The sequence below is a fragment of the Cheilinus undulatus genome, linkage group 17, assembly GCF_018320785.1.
Source record: "Cheilinus undulatus linkage group 17, ASM1832078v1, whole genome shotgun sequence".
In the NCBI taxonomy this organism is placed as follows: Eukaryota; Metazoa; Chordata; class Actinopteri; order Labriformes; family Labridae; genus Cheilinus; species Cheilinus undulatus.
In genome coordinates, this window is record NC_054881.1 from 3,354,065 (window position 1) to 3,371,506 (window position 17,442).

Genomic DNA, 17,442 nt, shown 5'->3' on the forward strand with positions numbered 1-17,442 from the left:
CTGACAGAGCTTGAGCTGTTTTTATAGAATAGAGTAAAATTGTCCAGATGTTTGAGCCTGACTGAGACCTATCCACACAGACTCAGAGCTGTGATTGCAGCTAAAGGTGACTCTACTAAATACTGACAGGAAGGTGGTGAATATTTAGGTCAATGTTACTCAACCCTGCTCAACCAAAGAGCCAAACTGTTGAAAAATACCTTTGCAAAAGCCACAATCTAAGTGGAGAAAAGTGGCAAAAACGGCTTGAAGTAGCAATATAAATAGGTAAAAAAATTTAGTTTAAGTGGCAAAAATGGTCCAAAAGTGGCAAAAACATGGCAAAAAAATGAGTGAAAAGTGACTAAAACAGGCAAAAAGCAGTCAAGAGTGGCAAAAATGGGCAAAAACATAGGAAACAAGTGGTATGTAATTGCAAAAGGTAGCTTAAATGGGCAAAAAGAAGAGGTAAAGATTTGGATTAAAGGACACAAATTGTATTTAATGGCAAAAGGTGGCTTATTTGAACCTAAAGTGGCAAAAAATGGTTTTAAAAAAAGGGCAAAAATCAGATAAAAGTGGCAAAAATGGGGATAAATTGGCAAACAGAAGTTGAACAATTGGCAAAAAATAAGAAAAAAAATGGATATTTAATGGAAAAAAGGTACCTTAAATGGGCAAAAATTGTGAAAAAGGGCAAAAATTTGATAAAAGTGGCAAAAATGGTGAAAAAGAGCAAATATTTGATAAAAGTGGCAAAAATGGGGGAAAAGTGGCAAAAAGAAGTTCCGCAATTGGCTAAAATAGGAAAAAATGGGTTATTTAAAGGCAAAAGGTTGCTTAAACGGGCAAAAAGTGGCAAAAAAATGGTGTGAAGGGCAAATTAGGATAAAAGTGGAAAAAAATGGAGAAAAGGTAGCAAAAAGAGAAGTTGCAAAATGGCCAAAAAATAGGAAAAAATAGGTGCTTATTGGCAAAAGATAGCTTAGATGGGTGAAAAGTGGCAAAAATGGTAAAAAGTTTCCCCTTCTTAAGGTTTTCAGGGGGGATTATATTTAAAATTAAGATCGAAAAGAGCCACAACTAATCACACTAGAGCCACATGTTGAGTATCACTGATTTAGGTAGCCATTTTTTTTCTTGTCAAAAAAGCCAAATTAGAGAGCTTTTTTATTGCACATCACAGATTTTGGTCCTCCTCTGTGTAACAGCGACCAAAGCTGACGTTGTTGTGCATCAGAGGAACAAATCTGTCCATGATTCAGACCAGAGCAAATGATCTATAGGTGTGAAAACATGCTGAGTCTACTAATGTCGTCCAGTTTAATGAGAGAACTGTAGAGATGAGAGCTTGTTTTCAATGAGGCTGAACTGCATTTTCACACACAAACGCTCTCACACTGACATACACTCCTCTACAGAGTCACGTCTTGTCTGGGGGAGGGGTTCTCTTCCTGTTATGACAGGAAATGCAGGCACATGTGCTTCCTGACCCCTGCAGCAGAGCGGGGCACGTCTGACCTCATCACAGCGCTCCTGTGGACGCTGTGACGAGGTTTGTGTTGTTCAGTTGAGTTATTTTTTAAAGGGTCATTCTGGTGTTTTTATGCATTTAAACTCAATCTTTACAATCAGAGAATCTCTGATTTATTACAGTTTCGGTTTCATTCTCATAGCTACAGATGTTTGGATGATTTTTAGCATCTTTACTAAAAACAGCTATCTTAACAGGCAGCAAACATAATCAGACTGGGAATAAAATCTCAGGTCTGTCTGGACACAAATATGATATTTAACAGTTAAAGTTTCAGCTTAAAGTGTCCAATCACCAATCACACTCTGATTTCCTGCTTTAACTTTGACCCTCAGTGCTTACCGTAGTGTGCTCACACTTTTCCTGCTTTATGAGTGATTGCCACCATAAAAGTCAGGTGCATTTATGAATGATCTGTCTTTGTTTACATGTCTGCTCATCGCTCCATTCACCTCTTTGAATGTGCAAGAGACACTTTAGATAAAAATTCTCCAAGATTTCTGCCTGGGCGACATTATTGTTCATGCATTTCACAAACCCAATTACAAAAAAGCTGGGACGTCATGTAACGTGAATAAAAACAGAGATTTGCAAATCCTTTTGAGCCTAAATTTATCCGAATCCTGCAAAAGGAAAAGGTATTTAATATTCAAACTTATGTGATTTTTTTGGAATGCACATATATTCTGAATTTGATGCCTGCAACATGTGCCAAATAAACTGGGACAGGAGCATGTTTCCTACTGTGTTATGTACTTTTTTTCTAAAACAACACTTTGTAAGAGTCTGAGGATTTGAAAGCAGAATTCTTTCACTTTGTTGTTGTTGTTCATCTTAAGTTGATCAACTGGATCTGTTCAAGGGCTGGGAAATTAATCTAAAATTAGATTAAATCGCAATATGGCCTGCTGCAATTTTCAGATCGCAGACGATGCAATATGTCTTTGACCTGGAATTTGTGTCAGATTTGCAGATTAAAACTTTTTTTGCTGCAGTTTCTTGTTAAGTGCAGAGATTTCTCCAGATTCTCTGAATCTGTTGATGATATTATGGACTGTAAACGTCAGATCTATTAATACCTTGCAGTTGCATGTTGTTGGACTATTTGCCCATGCAGTCTTTTGAGCAATCTTTGATTGTTGAAGTGACACTCTCATATCCAATCATGGCACTATCACCTGTTACCAGTAAACCTAGGACTCACCTGTGTAATGTTCTCTTTGATTTTGAGCATTCAGCTCTATCACAGATATTTCTTATACCAACTTTTCTGGAATGTGTTGCATGCATCAAACTCATAATGTGTGTAGATTTACATAGAATTATATTGATTATGAGTTGACATTTTTAGTACCTTGCTCCGGGCTATTTTCAGTTGAATGTAGATTCAAAAGGATTTACTGTTTTTACACACTGTCTCAACTTTTTTGGAATTTGGGTTTGTAAATTATTTTTAGAGTAAATCAATTGAGAGACTTTTGAAAGTTTTATGAGATGTTTCTCCCCCTACAGAGAGCTTCAGGTGTGCATTTAGTTCAATTATTCATGAGTGGTAATGTAGTTTTAAGTGCAGATTGATTTAAACAGGCTGCACTTTGTCACCTTTTATTGCACTGAAATAAAAAGGAACAGATGCATGCCAGGAGACGTCGATTAAGTACACAGAATTATAATAAACTACAACAACCATCCTGCCATGTGTTACTACTGGTGGGCAGTGCCAGTACAAGCAGGAGGCTTTGGTTTGAGTTATAGAAATGAGGCCCAGTGATCCTCAAACCTCCACAATCGAATCACTTCACCTTTGACCCTGCTTGGTCTTTTTCTCTCCAGGTGACCTTCACCAAGCGCAAGTTTGGCCTGATGAAGAAGGCGTACGAGCTGAGCGTGCTGTGTGACTGTGAGATCGCCCTCATCATCTTCAACAGCACCAACAAGCTGTTCCAGTACGCCAGCACCGACATGGACAAAGTTCTGCTCAAATACACCGAGTACAACGAGCCGCACGAGAGCCGGACCAACTCTGACATCGTGGATGTGAGTAACAGACCCACGTGTACCAACCTGCAGTGCAGATGCTGGCATCGGAGCTTTAATTGATTAACTGATCAGTCAATTAGGAGTAAACAAGGTGCTGTTGAATGAATATGACCATGAGTTTTGGTCCCGGCTTGCTCCATTACCTTCCTGCTTTAACATCGTCTGTGATGGCCAACAAAAAGGTTCAAAGATTTGTTGTTTGATCAGATAAAAGCGAGCTATTAAATATGTGGTTCTAAATGCAAAAAATCTTTGTTTCACTTTTAGATCATTTTCATATTTATAAACAGTGTGACATTTTTAGCTTAGCTGGAGACCAAACATTCTTCCTCATTGGTGGGCCAGTGCTGGCTCTCGAGTCCTTTTTGGCTTGTTTTCAACAATTGCAAAAGATAATGCAAGTATCTCTGAACATGTGAGGTTGCTTAGGGTGCTTTTACACCAGCCAGTTTGGTTTGGTTAAGTTATAAAACTGCTTTAAAGAGATGAGAAAAAAGCCCTGACATTATCAGATGTGGTGCAAATAAGGACACCTAGCTCTAAGCTTTATTTTCCTCCGTGCTCTGTTCCCCTGCAGCAGCACAGAGCCACGCACTCAGCCTTTACATTAAACTGAACCTTGCTCTGCCTCCACTTATGTAATGGTGTTAGGAGAATACAATAGCAAGTGTATACCTGCTTGGACACATGCTAATACACACACACAACACACTCACACTGGGCTCTGGCTAAGCACGCCATGTCAACAAGGTCGAGCTTAATCTGTGAGAAGTCAAAGATCAGGAGGAGTCTGCTGCTGCTGCAGCGACCAAGAGGCCGAGGTTTTATACCTGATGCACCTCCTTAATCAGCGTACATGTAAAAGCATTTAAAAGAATCGTTTAGGGTCATTTAGAACAACCCTAGAGTCCAGTTATGACCTGGTGAAAACCTTCAGAATAAAAGAATTCTCCACTTAGGCTTGAGTCGGTCATGCGCCGCTGTGTGCACATGTACTTCCTGTGTACCTGAGCTTTCCCTCCACGCGGCCCACCACATGGACTCTTGGCCGGCTCCGTCAGAACCGGGCTTACACGCTCTGTAATCCTCCATAATCTATTGCAATCCAGTTTAGCTCGTTACTCTAATCTGCCCGACAGCCTCTTCTTCATCTCTGCAGAGGATCTGCATGCTGCAACCAGCCCGGGTATTTACCAACACCCCTTACATCCATGCTACCCTGCTATCACTTTTACTGTCCAGTTTTCTCCATGCATGCTTAGATTGCACTTATTTATTTACTTCTTTGTTCTGGAGCTTTTAGGTAATAAAAATAGGGTTTTAGCTACATTCAAGCCCAATATTTTCTTCATTTTTTCCCTCCAATTGTTTGCAACCTTGCACAAATTTCCTCATCCTAAACAATTACCTCAATTTTTCTTCTGCTAGCATTTTTTTTAGCTTTTAAATCTTAAATAATTGTTGAATTTCTGCAGATTTCTCCAAATAAAAGAAGAGTGACGCTTAACAGGTGATAGCACTTCAATGCATAGAATCATTTTGCCAAAAAATGTCCAAAACTAACGAAGAATGGCTCCATTTAATATTTCCTTTGTATCAGATCAAATGTGACAATACGTTATGTTAATTAAACAGTGCACTTCTAAAAAGCTGGTACCCTTAATCCCTTGAAGTCATCAGAGGAGCATAAATCTATGCAAAAGTAGCATGACGTCTTTGGTTCAGATGGACTTGAAGGACCTGTGCTGTCACACGTTTGCAGCGATTCCCGTGTTAGCGGTTAAACTTTTGATTAGTTGCCAGCGCAGCAGGTTTAATCTGCAGCGCTCTGAATGGAGGATGAGAGGGATAGAAGTCTTTGAGAAACATGTGTAACCTCTGAGGATAAAACAACAACAACAACACATGGCACAACACGGCGCCAAGGTCACTGCCAGAGTCAGAGGAGAGTCTGTGAGGCTGGCGTTTAAAGGAGGAGTTCAGCGTTTTGGCTTTTGTAATGACAGCAAAATTATACCGTAGATACGTATGTGAGGTTTAGAGCTGGAGTCTGGGGTCCATATGTACTGTTTTTGTGTTTTCAGCAGCATTGACCCATCATGAATCAGCAGGCTTTGGCAGGAAAAACAGTCTGCAGTATGAGCAAAAGAGGAAGCATGCAAACACAGAACTTACTGGTGATCACTTTGATGAAGATTTGGCCTTTTTTTCCACTTCTATAAACAAAAATCTGCTTACAAATGCAGTAAGAATACACGTTTGGCAGCCTGGTTGCATCTGAAGCTGCAGTCAGATTGCAGAAAAGGAAGTCGTGACCACAGGCAGGGTTGACAAAGTTTTGCATTCTTTACCACCTGTACAGTACACTTCTGACTGTCTGTTGTAGCTAGTTTAAAGCAAAAAACCTTCAATGTATCATGAAATTGAATTAAATTTAACACCTATCCATGCAGACTCAAACATCTGTGATCCTGAACGGGTCGTCCTGAAGAGCTCAGTGACTTCCAGAGTGGTACTCTGATGTTGCCACCTTAGCAATAAGACTGTTGGTGAAGTTTCATCCCTGCTGGATATTCCAGAATGCTACCTGCCTGACTGTGAAGTTTGGTGGAGGAGGGATAATGGTATGGGGCTAGACCCCTTATCTCCAGTGAAGGCCAGTCCTTGTGCTTCCAGACATTCTAGACAAAGCTATGCTTCCAACTGTGTGACGACAGTTTGAGAAAAGGCCTCTCCTATTCAAACCAAGGATTTTAAAGACATGACTGGCCCACGCGGAGTCCTGACCTCAGCCCCATCCAGCACCTTTGGGATGAACTGGATCAGAGATTTTGAGCCAGGTCTGCTGGTCCAACATCAGTGCCTGACCTCATAAATGCTCTACAGAATGAATGGGCACACATTCCCACAGAAACACTTCAGAATCTTGTGAAAGCCTTTAGAGAAGAGTGGAGGCTGTTAGAGCTGCAGAAGGGGGCCAACTCTGAAGACAACTGAAAATGTTGTCCTCAAGCTTATTTGAAGCAAACTTGAGTGCCCTGAGATGTGCATTAACTTTTAAAGTCACTCTCTATGTATGACTGCTTAGCGAGGCCACACATTAGTAGCCCTGAACTAATGTCAGTAGTGAATGTTTATCTGCTGTGTTGCGCTGAGTTAATGCTAACATTAAGCACATTTAACAGCTGATTCAGAGATCACTTAAAGACTATTATTATGGGGCCAAAGATATGACCTATTGGACAAACTCTGGTCTGTTTTCATGGTCAAACATGAGAGGAAATGTTGTTGTAATCAGGGTGTTACACCAAAGGAGCAATGGAAAAACATTGGTATTTGCTACTGGTTAAACTGTTATTTTAAATATTAGTTTACAGTCCATGCATCTCTAATTTGGATGAATAAAAGTTTGCGACAAGCCTCAAAGAAAGATGTTCTCCCATGATTATCGGTGCCTAAAACAGGTTTAAAGCTTTCTTATGTGTGGTCAGCCTAAAGCAGTGATACTCTACGTGTGGCTCTTTTGTGATCATTTGTGGCTCTTTGATGTCTTCATTAAAAATGTTATTCCCCCAGAAAACCTTGAAAAAAGGGAAACTTTTTCACCATCTTCACTAATTTTGCCACTTTTAACCTATTTAAGCTATCTTTTGCCATTAATCCCTCCCTTTTTTCCTTTTTTGGGGCCTTTTTCCAACTTCTTTTGTCACTTTTTACCCATTTATTCCACTTTCATCCAATTTTTGCCCTTTTTCACCATTTTTTGCCCATTTAAGGTACCTTTATCATTAAATACCCCCTTTTTCCTATTTTTTGACCATTCTGCAACATTTTTTTTTTCTAATTTTGCCACTTTTAGCCCATTTTTGTCACTTTTTTTTAACCATTTTTGCCACTTCTTGTCCAAATAAGCTACCTTTTGCCATTAAATACCACTTGTTTCCTTTTTCCCCAATTTTTTACCTCTTCTTTTTGCCACTTCCCATTTTTGCCCTTTCTCACCGTTTTTTGCCACTTTTTGACCATTTAAGCTACCTTTTGCCATCACATACCACTTGTTTCCTATCTTTTTGCACATTTTTGCCACTCTTGAGTCATTTTTGCCCATTTTAGTCCCCTTTCACTATTTTTTTTTTTGCAACTTTTGGACCATTTTTTGCCACCTGTAACTAATTACTTTGTCACCCATTTTTGCTACCTTCTGACAACTTTTTTCACTTTTTCTCTACATTTTCGCCCCTTTTCACACATTTTCACTGTGTTTTGACCATTTTTGCCACCTTTGACTTATTTTTATTGCCACTTTTCTCCACTTAGATTGTGGCACTTGCACAGGTATTTTTCAGCAATTTGGCTGTTTGGTTGAACAGGGTTGAGTAACACTGGCTAAAGGCTCTAGCACACCAGATGTTTTTTGTTTTGTGTGCAAATACTTTGCACATATTTTTTTTTCCTTTTGAGCATGTGTTGGTTTGATGCAAACTTTCAAACCAGCACTGTTATGCAGCAGATAATCTCATTCCATCTGATTTGCATAGAAAGGTGTATCCTAAATGTGCCTAAATTATTCACATGTTCATGATGTCCATGTGTCGCCTGCAGTTTGTAATGGCCGAAAGGCAGTAATTTTCTCATTTTAGTTCATGCAGGACATGGTAGCCATACGCCCAGCTGAGATCAGCTGATGGCTGATGTCCTCCCAGCTCCAACAGCCAATCACAGCTCTTCTCTGTCAACACAGTGGTGTATTTAAATATGACATACTTGTCACTAATCCCTGCTTGCATTAATGTTGATGCACCACGCTGCGGCTGCGGCTGGCGAAGCTTCACTTCCTCCACCCCAGCCACTTCCTTTACAGCATAAAGCTTGTTGCACCCTCACATTCAGATTCATGCTACTGTGTGTTAATTGCTTTTGAACTAATTCTATTGTATTCAATATGCATCGTCATAAATGCATCCATCCATATGGGGGTTTCTGGCCATGCACTAGAAAGTCAAAGCATGCTTGACTAACCCAGAGTCTTCTCCACCAAGTAAAACTGTAGACCCATTTTGCAGTCAAACAGATGCATGACGAGTGTTCCTGAAATGTCTCCTGAAGGTCAGAAACAGTGTTGAGGTGTGTGATACAGTTCTCTAAAGTCCAGAGCAACATGTCCAGACTAGTTTTGTTTCATGACTCAGTCCTGAACTCAAAGAAATGTCATTTTCCATCACGTAAGATGAAGAAAAGCACCAAAATCCTCTCTGGTGAGCAGCTGGAAAAAGGAAATATTGATTCTTCAGCTTGCATAATGACTATAACGATGATTTATGGCGTTTATATTCACTCGTCAGTGTGTTTGGAGTGTGAGGATTGTATGGTAGTAGCTGTGAAAACGCTCTGCACCAATGAAAAATCTGCCAGACAGGAATTCAGTCGAAGAGAGGCTCCTTTGTTTTGGTCATGGTTTTTTTCCCCCCTCATGTGGCGGGCTGGCACGTTGCCCCCGTGTGTGAGGCTACATGATAACTATCAGCGTATTGTATTTGTTCATTTAGCCTGGGAACTTTGCAGCTATTTATAACTCGGAGGAGTTCTGCATTCCTCACTTTTGCTCTGTTAACCTTATTTTGACGCTCCGCTGTGCGTGCATGGTTGTGTGAGTGTTTGAGATTAGAAACAGATGAAGTTCTCAGTAAAGTCACACATACACACTCTGTGACGCTCACATATGCTCGCAGAGTTAGTCCAGTTCCTTTGTGTTGGCCGCGTTCCCTCCCAGCTAAATGGCTGGAAACCGGTAGTGGTCTAAAAATAGCCCAGAACACGGCTAAGAATAGCCATGACGGGGCTGTGAGTGTGTGAGTGCGGTTTGCCTGCTGGATGAGTGTGAGTGTATGACTGTGTGAGCCGCTGGAGGAAAAGGAAGAGGAGGAAGAGGAGCGACTTAAGGCTGAGTAACCCAGTCTGAGTTCCCCACAACCTCCACTTCTCCTTCTTCTCCTTCTTCTCCTTCTTCTCCTTCTTCATTATTCTTCTTCTTTTCCTTGAAGCAGAAAAGTGCAGAGTAATGAACACATGTCACAGAAAAAAACATTTATGGCAGATAAGCTTAAAATCTGTATTTTTAATTGAAAGATATGGTTGTTTGCAGTCACATGATCCCAGTGATGCACTAGTGGGGGTCAGGAAGTGGGCAACAGCTGTTAGGAATAAATGGGGACCGAGGAAAGTTAGTTCTCTACAGCTCACAATGGACCTGAATGCTGCAGTTATCAGCTGAAAAATTCTACTTACAGTGAGTACAATACCCAGAAAAATTGTTTTTTTTTTCTACAGCAGTGTTACTCAACCTTGCTCAACCAAATAGCCAAATTATTGGAAAAATACCTTTGCAAGAGCCACAATCTAAGTGGTGAAAAGTGGCAAAAATGGGTTAAACTGGCAATAAACACAAGTTAGTGTGGGTAAAGTGCTCAAAAAGTGGCAAAGAAGTGGCAAAACATGGGTGAAAATGGGCAAAGTAGGCATAAAACTACAAAAACTGGGTAAAAAAAATGGCAAAAATGGGGGAAAAAAATGAGTTACAGGTGGTAAAAATGGTCAAAAAGCAGTAACAATGTTGCAAAAAAAATGAACGGAAAGTGACTAAAGTGGGAAAAAAGCAGCATGAGTGGCAAAATGGGTAAAAAAGTGGCGTTCAATGGCAAAAGGTAGCTTAAATGGGCAAGAGGTGGCCAAAAAATGGCAAAAAGGGGGGGAAATTTGCAAATAGCAAAAAGCTGGATAAAAGAGTCAAAAATTGGTTTAAAGAAAATGGCCAAAAATAGGAAGATAGTGGGAAATAGAAGTGGCAAAATGGGCTTAAAAAGCAGAAAAATTGATTAAAAGTGGCAAAAAAAAGGAAAAATAAGAGGGGAAATTACAAATAAGTGCAATAGAAACATACAGACAAAAAATAAAGGTTTACAGTTAAAGCTAAAGCTGCACAGCAGTGTAGCTTTCTTCAGTCTGAGGTCAAAGTTGACCTTTTTTTAAGGTTTTCTGGACAAAACAAATTTCAAATGAAGACATAGAAGAGCCACAATTCACCACTAAAGAGCCACATGTGGCTCAGGAGCCATGCGTTGAGTATCACTGTTCTACAGTCAGGTCAGATGAAGGGGGACCAGGGTCTAGAGGAGTCTAGTTCTCCAACAAGAGAACAAAAAAAAAATAAAGAGAATCTCCTAAATTCTGAGCAAAAAAGTTTTAGGTCAAAAATGTCCAAATTTTGGAGATTGTAAAGTTGGATATTTACAAGAAAATGAACTTTGAATTTCAGAGTTTTAAAACTCTGACATTTACAAAATAATCCTGCAATTTCTGACTTTAAAAAGTCTTGACTTTTGAGAGTAGAAACTTAAAAAATGTACTTTTTAAAATTCCTACGTTTACCAACAAGTGTTAAGCCAGAAAATATTACAAGAAACCAAAATGAAAATAGTGGCTTGATTTTCAACTTTATGATCTCAAAAATTCTTTGTTTTGGTTCACATTCATTTACACCTTTTGAAGAGAAAAATGTCTAATTTTTTCTCATGAATTAATGACTTTTTAAACATGAGAAGTTCTAGGTTTTTTCCTGAAAATTAAAAAAAACGTCTTTCTTTTCTTTTCCAGAGTGGCGATAATACACTGTTCTAATAATGGATAGTTCACACATTTAATCAGATGGAGGCCCATTGGGAACAAAAATCTCTTTACCAAGAGTGACCTGGCCAAGAGGTAGTGGTCCAAAATAAGTCTATAGGCCTATTATGTTAGGGTTTTCTTGATGAAAACAATCAAAATTGATGTTTACTTTTCCCAGCTGGGTCCTGGGGGGGCTGAGTTTGTCTTAGACATTAGCATGGGGGCTCTAAGGAGTAAAGGTTGAGAACTGATGCTCTAGTTAATTCCAAATGTCTAAAAATTGTGAAATTCAGGAAACATGATCAAATCTGCCATGGAAGTATGAAAAAAAGAAACATTTCTGCAATTATCATTGATTACTGGTATTTGGCAAGAAATTAGATATAATTGGCTTTGATTGTTGCTGTAAAAACATTTTTGATTGCATCATTAAATCCATTTGTATGACACAAAAATAAAGGAAAATATGCCAAGAAACATCAGTGCTCATTGCACAACTAAAATGCTATGTATTTATTTTATTATTACCAATTTATGTATTTATTTATTCTTTATATTGGCTGAAATTCTGTCAAGCTGATTAATTAAGTTAAACATTGCTATTTGTATGATGAAAGTGATCCATTTGTTTTTTGTCTTAATTTCAAAGTAATTCTAATTGTTAAAGTAAGAGTATCACACACTTCATGACAATGTGGCCCTCTGAGTAACCACAGTTGTCCACCCCTGCTTTAGATGAGGCTTTTTTTCATTTTTGCCATTTCTAAGGCTTTAGGACTCCCGTGACCCACAGTGAGAGCCATTATCCACAAATGGATAAAAACTGGGAACAGTGGTGAACTTTCTCAGAAGTGGCTGGTCTACCAAAATGACTCCAAGAGCGCATGGACGACTCATCCAGGATGTCCCAAAAGAACCCAGAGCAACATCTAAAGACCTGCAGGCCTCACTGACTCAGTTAAGGTCAGAGGTCATGATTCAACACTAAGAAAGAGACTGGGCAACAATGGCATCATGGAAGAGTACAAGCAGTCATTAGGTTTAGGGGGGACTGACTTTTTCACATAGGGCCAGGTAGGTTTGGATGGCTTTTACCCTAAATAAATGAAATAATCCTTTAAAAACAGGCTTTTACTTTTACTTATAAAGCGCATTGTTGTCTATTCTAATAATATTTTTACTCCTTTCGTGGTCTGAGGTGAAGGCTGGAGCGGCTGAGTGACAGTCAGGAACCGTGGACTGGTAACCAGTCAATCAGGGCTGACTGCTTGAAGCTCTCTATAATAAATAATAAATAAATCTCTGTGTTTATTTAAAAATCTCTGACTGCACGACTTCTGCTTGTAGTGTACAGTAGTGTTTACTCAGTGTGGTGTTTGTACACCGCTGCACACATGCACTCCTCAGAGCATCATCAGATGTGGTGAAGAAGAGGGAGGAGGAGGAGGAGACCACCCACGAAAACCAGTCCAGTGGAAGGAACTGGAGCCATTAAAAAAAAAAAAAAAAAAAGAAAAAAATCGATGGAAAAGTAAAGCAGAGCGGGCGGAGGTGTCGACGGCTTTGGGAGGAGCAGGAGGGGAGGGGATGATGGTGGTGGTGGTGTGATATTACGGCATCTTCATCCTCCTTCTCCTCAGCTGTCCAGAGGAAGCTGCTGAAACCACCTGCTACAACACAAACACGCCCCGACACACATTCCTGACCACGGGGATGGGAATATTTCCTCCAGAGTGGTTTAGAAGCTCTAAAGATTCTTGCCATACCTCTCATGGGAATCCTGATTTTAATTAACTGCATTTAAATGACAATACAGCAGAGGATACTGTGACAGATTCCTCACTGCTGACTGCTTTTATGGTCCTGTTTACATCAGCTGTTCCAGACCAAAAGTTCAGGACCCCCACCGTGGGATTAATTCACCAACTGTTCCTAGGAAGGAACTTCTTCTTTCAGCCCACTTACTCAGTTTTAGGAAGATTCTGACGTTAACCAAACCTTTCTTATCCACTAAGATAGAAAACAGAACATCAGAGAACTCTCAAAGGCACACTTAGAGCACAAACACACGGATCTTCTTATTCCAGCTTCATGCACGTCAAGTTGCTCAATATGAAGCTTAAAAGTCAGAGAATCTTCAGTTAAGGTTTTTATAAGACGACTACATCGCCCTGAGATGTAGGTTCAGAGGCTTTTTATTAGAGTTTGAAAACATGAGTTTGGTTTAGTCAGGATTCAAAGCCAATTTAAACTCATTGTTTTTTCAGTAAAAAATGACCACAGGAAGTGGAGATTTGGAAATGTTCATTCAGTTGTCCTTTCATGGAAATTCAGAAACCAAGATCAGCAGAATTAGAAAGATGCACTTTATTTTAAGTGTTGACATTTAGAGCTCAGCTCTGTTTGAAACTTTTTCTTACTAGTTCCTTTGTTGTCCGTTAAGAAACCTTTAGATAAAGTAAAATAACATTGGATTATACAACTGTAACTCCTTGGCATTTATACTCAAAGTTTTTTCATTACATTAAAAAAAACAATTTTTGACTAGATGTTGTTTTATTTTAGTTTCTATTTTTGAGAGGGCGGGCCTACAACGTTTACATGCATATTAACAGGATAAATAATTTCTGCAACCATGTTTTTGGTCTTTTCACATTAGGGACTGAGGCTCTGATCTGAGTTGATTGGATGGTCCTAGGCACCTGTTCCTATTCGTCTAAACGCCAATTTAAAATGGGATTTAACGGACTGGTCTAAAGAGGAGAAAATACCATAGGCTGCAGAAAGAATTGGACAAACCCTGTGTGACATTAGGCGGACTCAAACAGCTATTGAAGCCAATCCGCAGAGGCTTCCATATTGAAATCGCAGTCTCAGCTGAACTTTGGATCAACTTAACGGCCCGCCCACTAAGCTCGACTTCCTGTCAGCTAGCTAGCTAGCATTCTGAATGACAGAAACGTAGCATCTGCCTGTCAAGCTATCTGTCAATCAAATGAGACACGCCGATCAGTCCTCAGTGAGGTTTTTCATCAATATAATCAAAACAATTGTGGTATGAAAAAATTCATCCCCCATACAGAGGGAGCACATGAAGACACTAGCTAATGAGACACGTTTGGTGATTTGAACCAGGCTGTAAACCAGTTTATTTCTAGTGTAAAAACTGGCTGTTTAACAGGTGTCCAGACGGGACTTCCGGTGGTCCTGCAGCCAGCCTCTAGTGGACACTCGCTGTACTGCAATTTTTTGCACTTCCGCATTGGCTTCATTTTTAAGGACCGGAGGTTGCCGCTTGGAAAATGCCCATAAAACAGCCAGAATCCCCACAGGGTTGTTGTCAGTGATGTGAGCCTGTTATACTCTGTAAAGCGGGGCTAATGTTAGCAGCTAGCTCAGCCAGCCTTCGTTCCTCTTTAGAGTAATATCATGCTTTGATGTGTGGCCTTTTCACTTCGAATGAGGTCAAGCCTGGACAGCCTGCCTACCACTTTATTTGCATTTACTACTTAAACTGTCAAACCGCGATGATCCTACTATGCGCTAACTGCTAAGCTAACGCTAAACTTCGCATATTTACATCTGGTGAAGTGCCGGGAGAAAACTCAGTCAAGAAGGCAGCTGTTATTAACTGAAGCTACACAACCTCTTGTGGCGAGAGGTCATTGCAGTTTAAAAGAGCGTTTGATAAACGCCAAAGCTAAAAACAAACTGTTTAACCACGTGCATCCCTAATATTGACCCTAGAATGCCTTATGTTGGTACTGGACCTGAGTCTGCTTGTAGACGTGGTCTCTGGCAGGATTCATGTTGGTTCAGACATAGTGCATGGGAAATGTGAACCGTACTGTGCCTGAGTACAGCATCCTCATCAGTTAGTAGTTAATAAGCGAACTCTCATGATCTCTAGTCTCTTTAAAAACCTTGGTATCAGTGCAGCATGGGCCCATGTCATCCTCTGAGCTCCATGGTAGACGTGGAAGTAGGTAGAGGGTCGTTGTTGACGTCTATAGAATGATAAAGACATCCATAGTAGAAAGATGGACTCCATTGTCCACATGGAGGGTAAACAAGTCTCAATGCCAGGGGTTACTATGGCTGTCCTCTTACTTTTTCTTGAGAGATTTTCAGACCAGCTACAGGCAGTGTTTTCTTTTTTCATGAGAGTTTTTTGTGTTTTTTGAAAACCTGTAGTGGTCACTTGATGTTTTTCTTGTTCTCCTCTTCAGTAGCGTCTGTTTTGCTGAAGAAAAAACTGCAAAAATTCTTTGTGCAGAGAGATAAGGGGGATACGGCGGCTAGGATGACCTTGAAGTTTGGTTGCGCCTCGTCTAAGCAAGCGGCTTGATCTCGGGCCCAGCCTCTGGCTCCTTTCCTGCATGTCATTCCCTACTTTCTTATCCCTGTTTCTGACTCTTTCCACTATCCTATCTCTATAAATAAAGGTCTAAAAAGCCCACTGGGACAGGTCTCTCCCTTTGTAGTGAGTTGGGACCAAAAACAGAGATAAAAAAGTGAGGATATGAGCCTAGATTGATGAAATGGACCAAAAACATGAGCTTTAAACAGCTATGATGTCCTCCAATGACTTGATCTTTTAATAAACATAATGATAACTCATTTAAAGGTGATTATTTACTGATGTTGAGTTTATTTGGACTGTAAACAAGCGAAAAAACGGTCAGTTATTGTAGGTCTAAAGGAGCGATCTATTCCAGGCTGCTCTGAGGAGGTTACCCACACCAGCTCTGTTTCTTTTATTGAAGAAGGAAGCCGTGGGTGTCTTCTAGAGATGTCGAATGTGTGTTTGAAGAGGGGAAAGTGGGCTGCTGGAGTCGGTTTTATGTTTTAATAGACGAGCCAGATTGACAGATTGCGAGGGAGGGATGGGAGTGACGAGAGTCTCTGCCACGGAGCAAAAAATAGCCTTCTACGGCCATCCCTCCGGTCCACAGGCGAGCATTGGTGGTGGCTGCCTCACCCTGCCCCCCCCCCCCATCAGACCCCCACTCCTTCTCTCCACAGCCAAACAGGTGGACATGACTGGGATGAATGGGATAGCTGCTCTGGGCCAACCGCTGAGCCCAGTCTCTCTGTGTGAGTGTGTTTTTCAGTGATCCAGTGACAGAGCCGACTAATGGGCTGTGAAGTGCTGAAGCAGGAGACTGAGAGCCAAACCACAAACCGCATACAGTACAACACACAAACACAAGTTTAGAGAGAAGAGGTTTAACTTATGTGAAAGTTAGGGATGGAAGCGGATTTAGGAATAGTCACAAAGTCAGTAAAGATATCTAACACTCGACAGGACCGTTTACTCAGTTTATAAACAGACTTTTAGTAATGCCAGGTTGTGTTGTGGCAGACGGTGGCTGTAGAGCATCTGAGAGCTGTTTACTACGGTTGTTGTCGGGCTAAATACATCTCTGTTCATCAACATAATGGGAGAAAGACTGTGTAAGGATGTGTAGGCTTGGAATTTCCCACTGCCTCATGATACACGTTGGTTTTGGATATTAAACATGCCCTGCACAGATCTCACTACAGCACCTGTTCTCTATTGTCGAGGATATTAGCTCAGGCGAGGTTTGAGGGCCCAGTAAATCAAAACGCTTACTCAAATCCTCAGAAATCCAGGAAGTAAACTGGAACTACTCTGTCTAAAGTCACTGAGCTATTAATAGATGCATGAGATTGACCAAAAATGTCTACTTTTATGGTCCGAAATGGACTGAAGTTTTGGAGAAAAATCACATACACAGCCCTGGGCAAGTTTCTGGCACGTAGGGCGCTAAGGATTCCGATACTCCACAATGCCGGGCTTGATTAAGGGCAGCCAAGGTCAAGCTCAATGGCTCTTCTTATGTCGGAGCACTCTCACACCTGGTAATACTCCTGGACTCCTCCTCGTTTTGGCCCAAACAAGTTCTATCAGTACTGAACAGTCATATGTAAACCCTGCCGAGGCTTTTTATGCCTTTATTGACAGTGGAGGACAGTGAATAGAATCCCAAACAGGGAGAGATGGGGATAGACATGCGGGAAATTGCCACAACCCGGGCCAACCGCGTACATGGGGCGTGCCTTAAACCACCAGGCCACCTGCGCCACATAGGCGCCGCAGTTAGACAATGACCTGACAGGTGAAGATTCAACAATAATCCTTTTTATCAGCTATGCTGTTCCTCTCTTGTCTTTACAAATAAAACATGAAATTTCTGCTTGTA

General features: G+C 40.6%; 1 protein-coding gene across 4 annotated transcripts in view; it reads left to right on the forward strand.

Moving 5' to 3' along the window:
- LOC121524854 (myocyte-specific enhancer factor 2C-like) overlaps positions 1-17,442 on the forward strand; it is a 64,009-nt gene that overhangs the window by 31,247 nt on the left and 15,320 nt on the right. For all 4 annotated transcript variants that reach the window (XM_041810385.1, XM_041810383.1, XM_041810382.1 and 1 more), the window contains one exon: positions 3,347-3,550. In XM_041810385.1, coding sequence (XP_041666319.1) covers positions 3,347-3,550 — 204 coding nt within the window. The remainder of the gene's footprint in view (positions 1-3,346; positions 3,551-17,442) is intronic.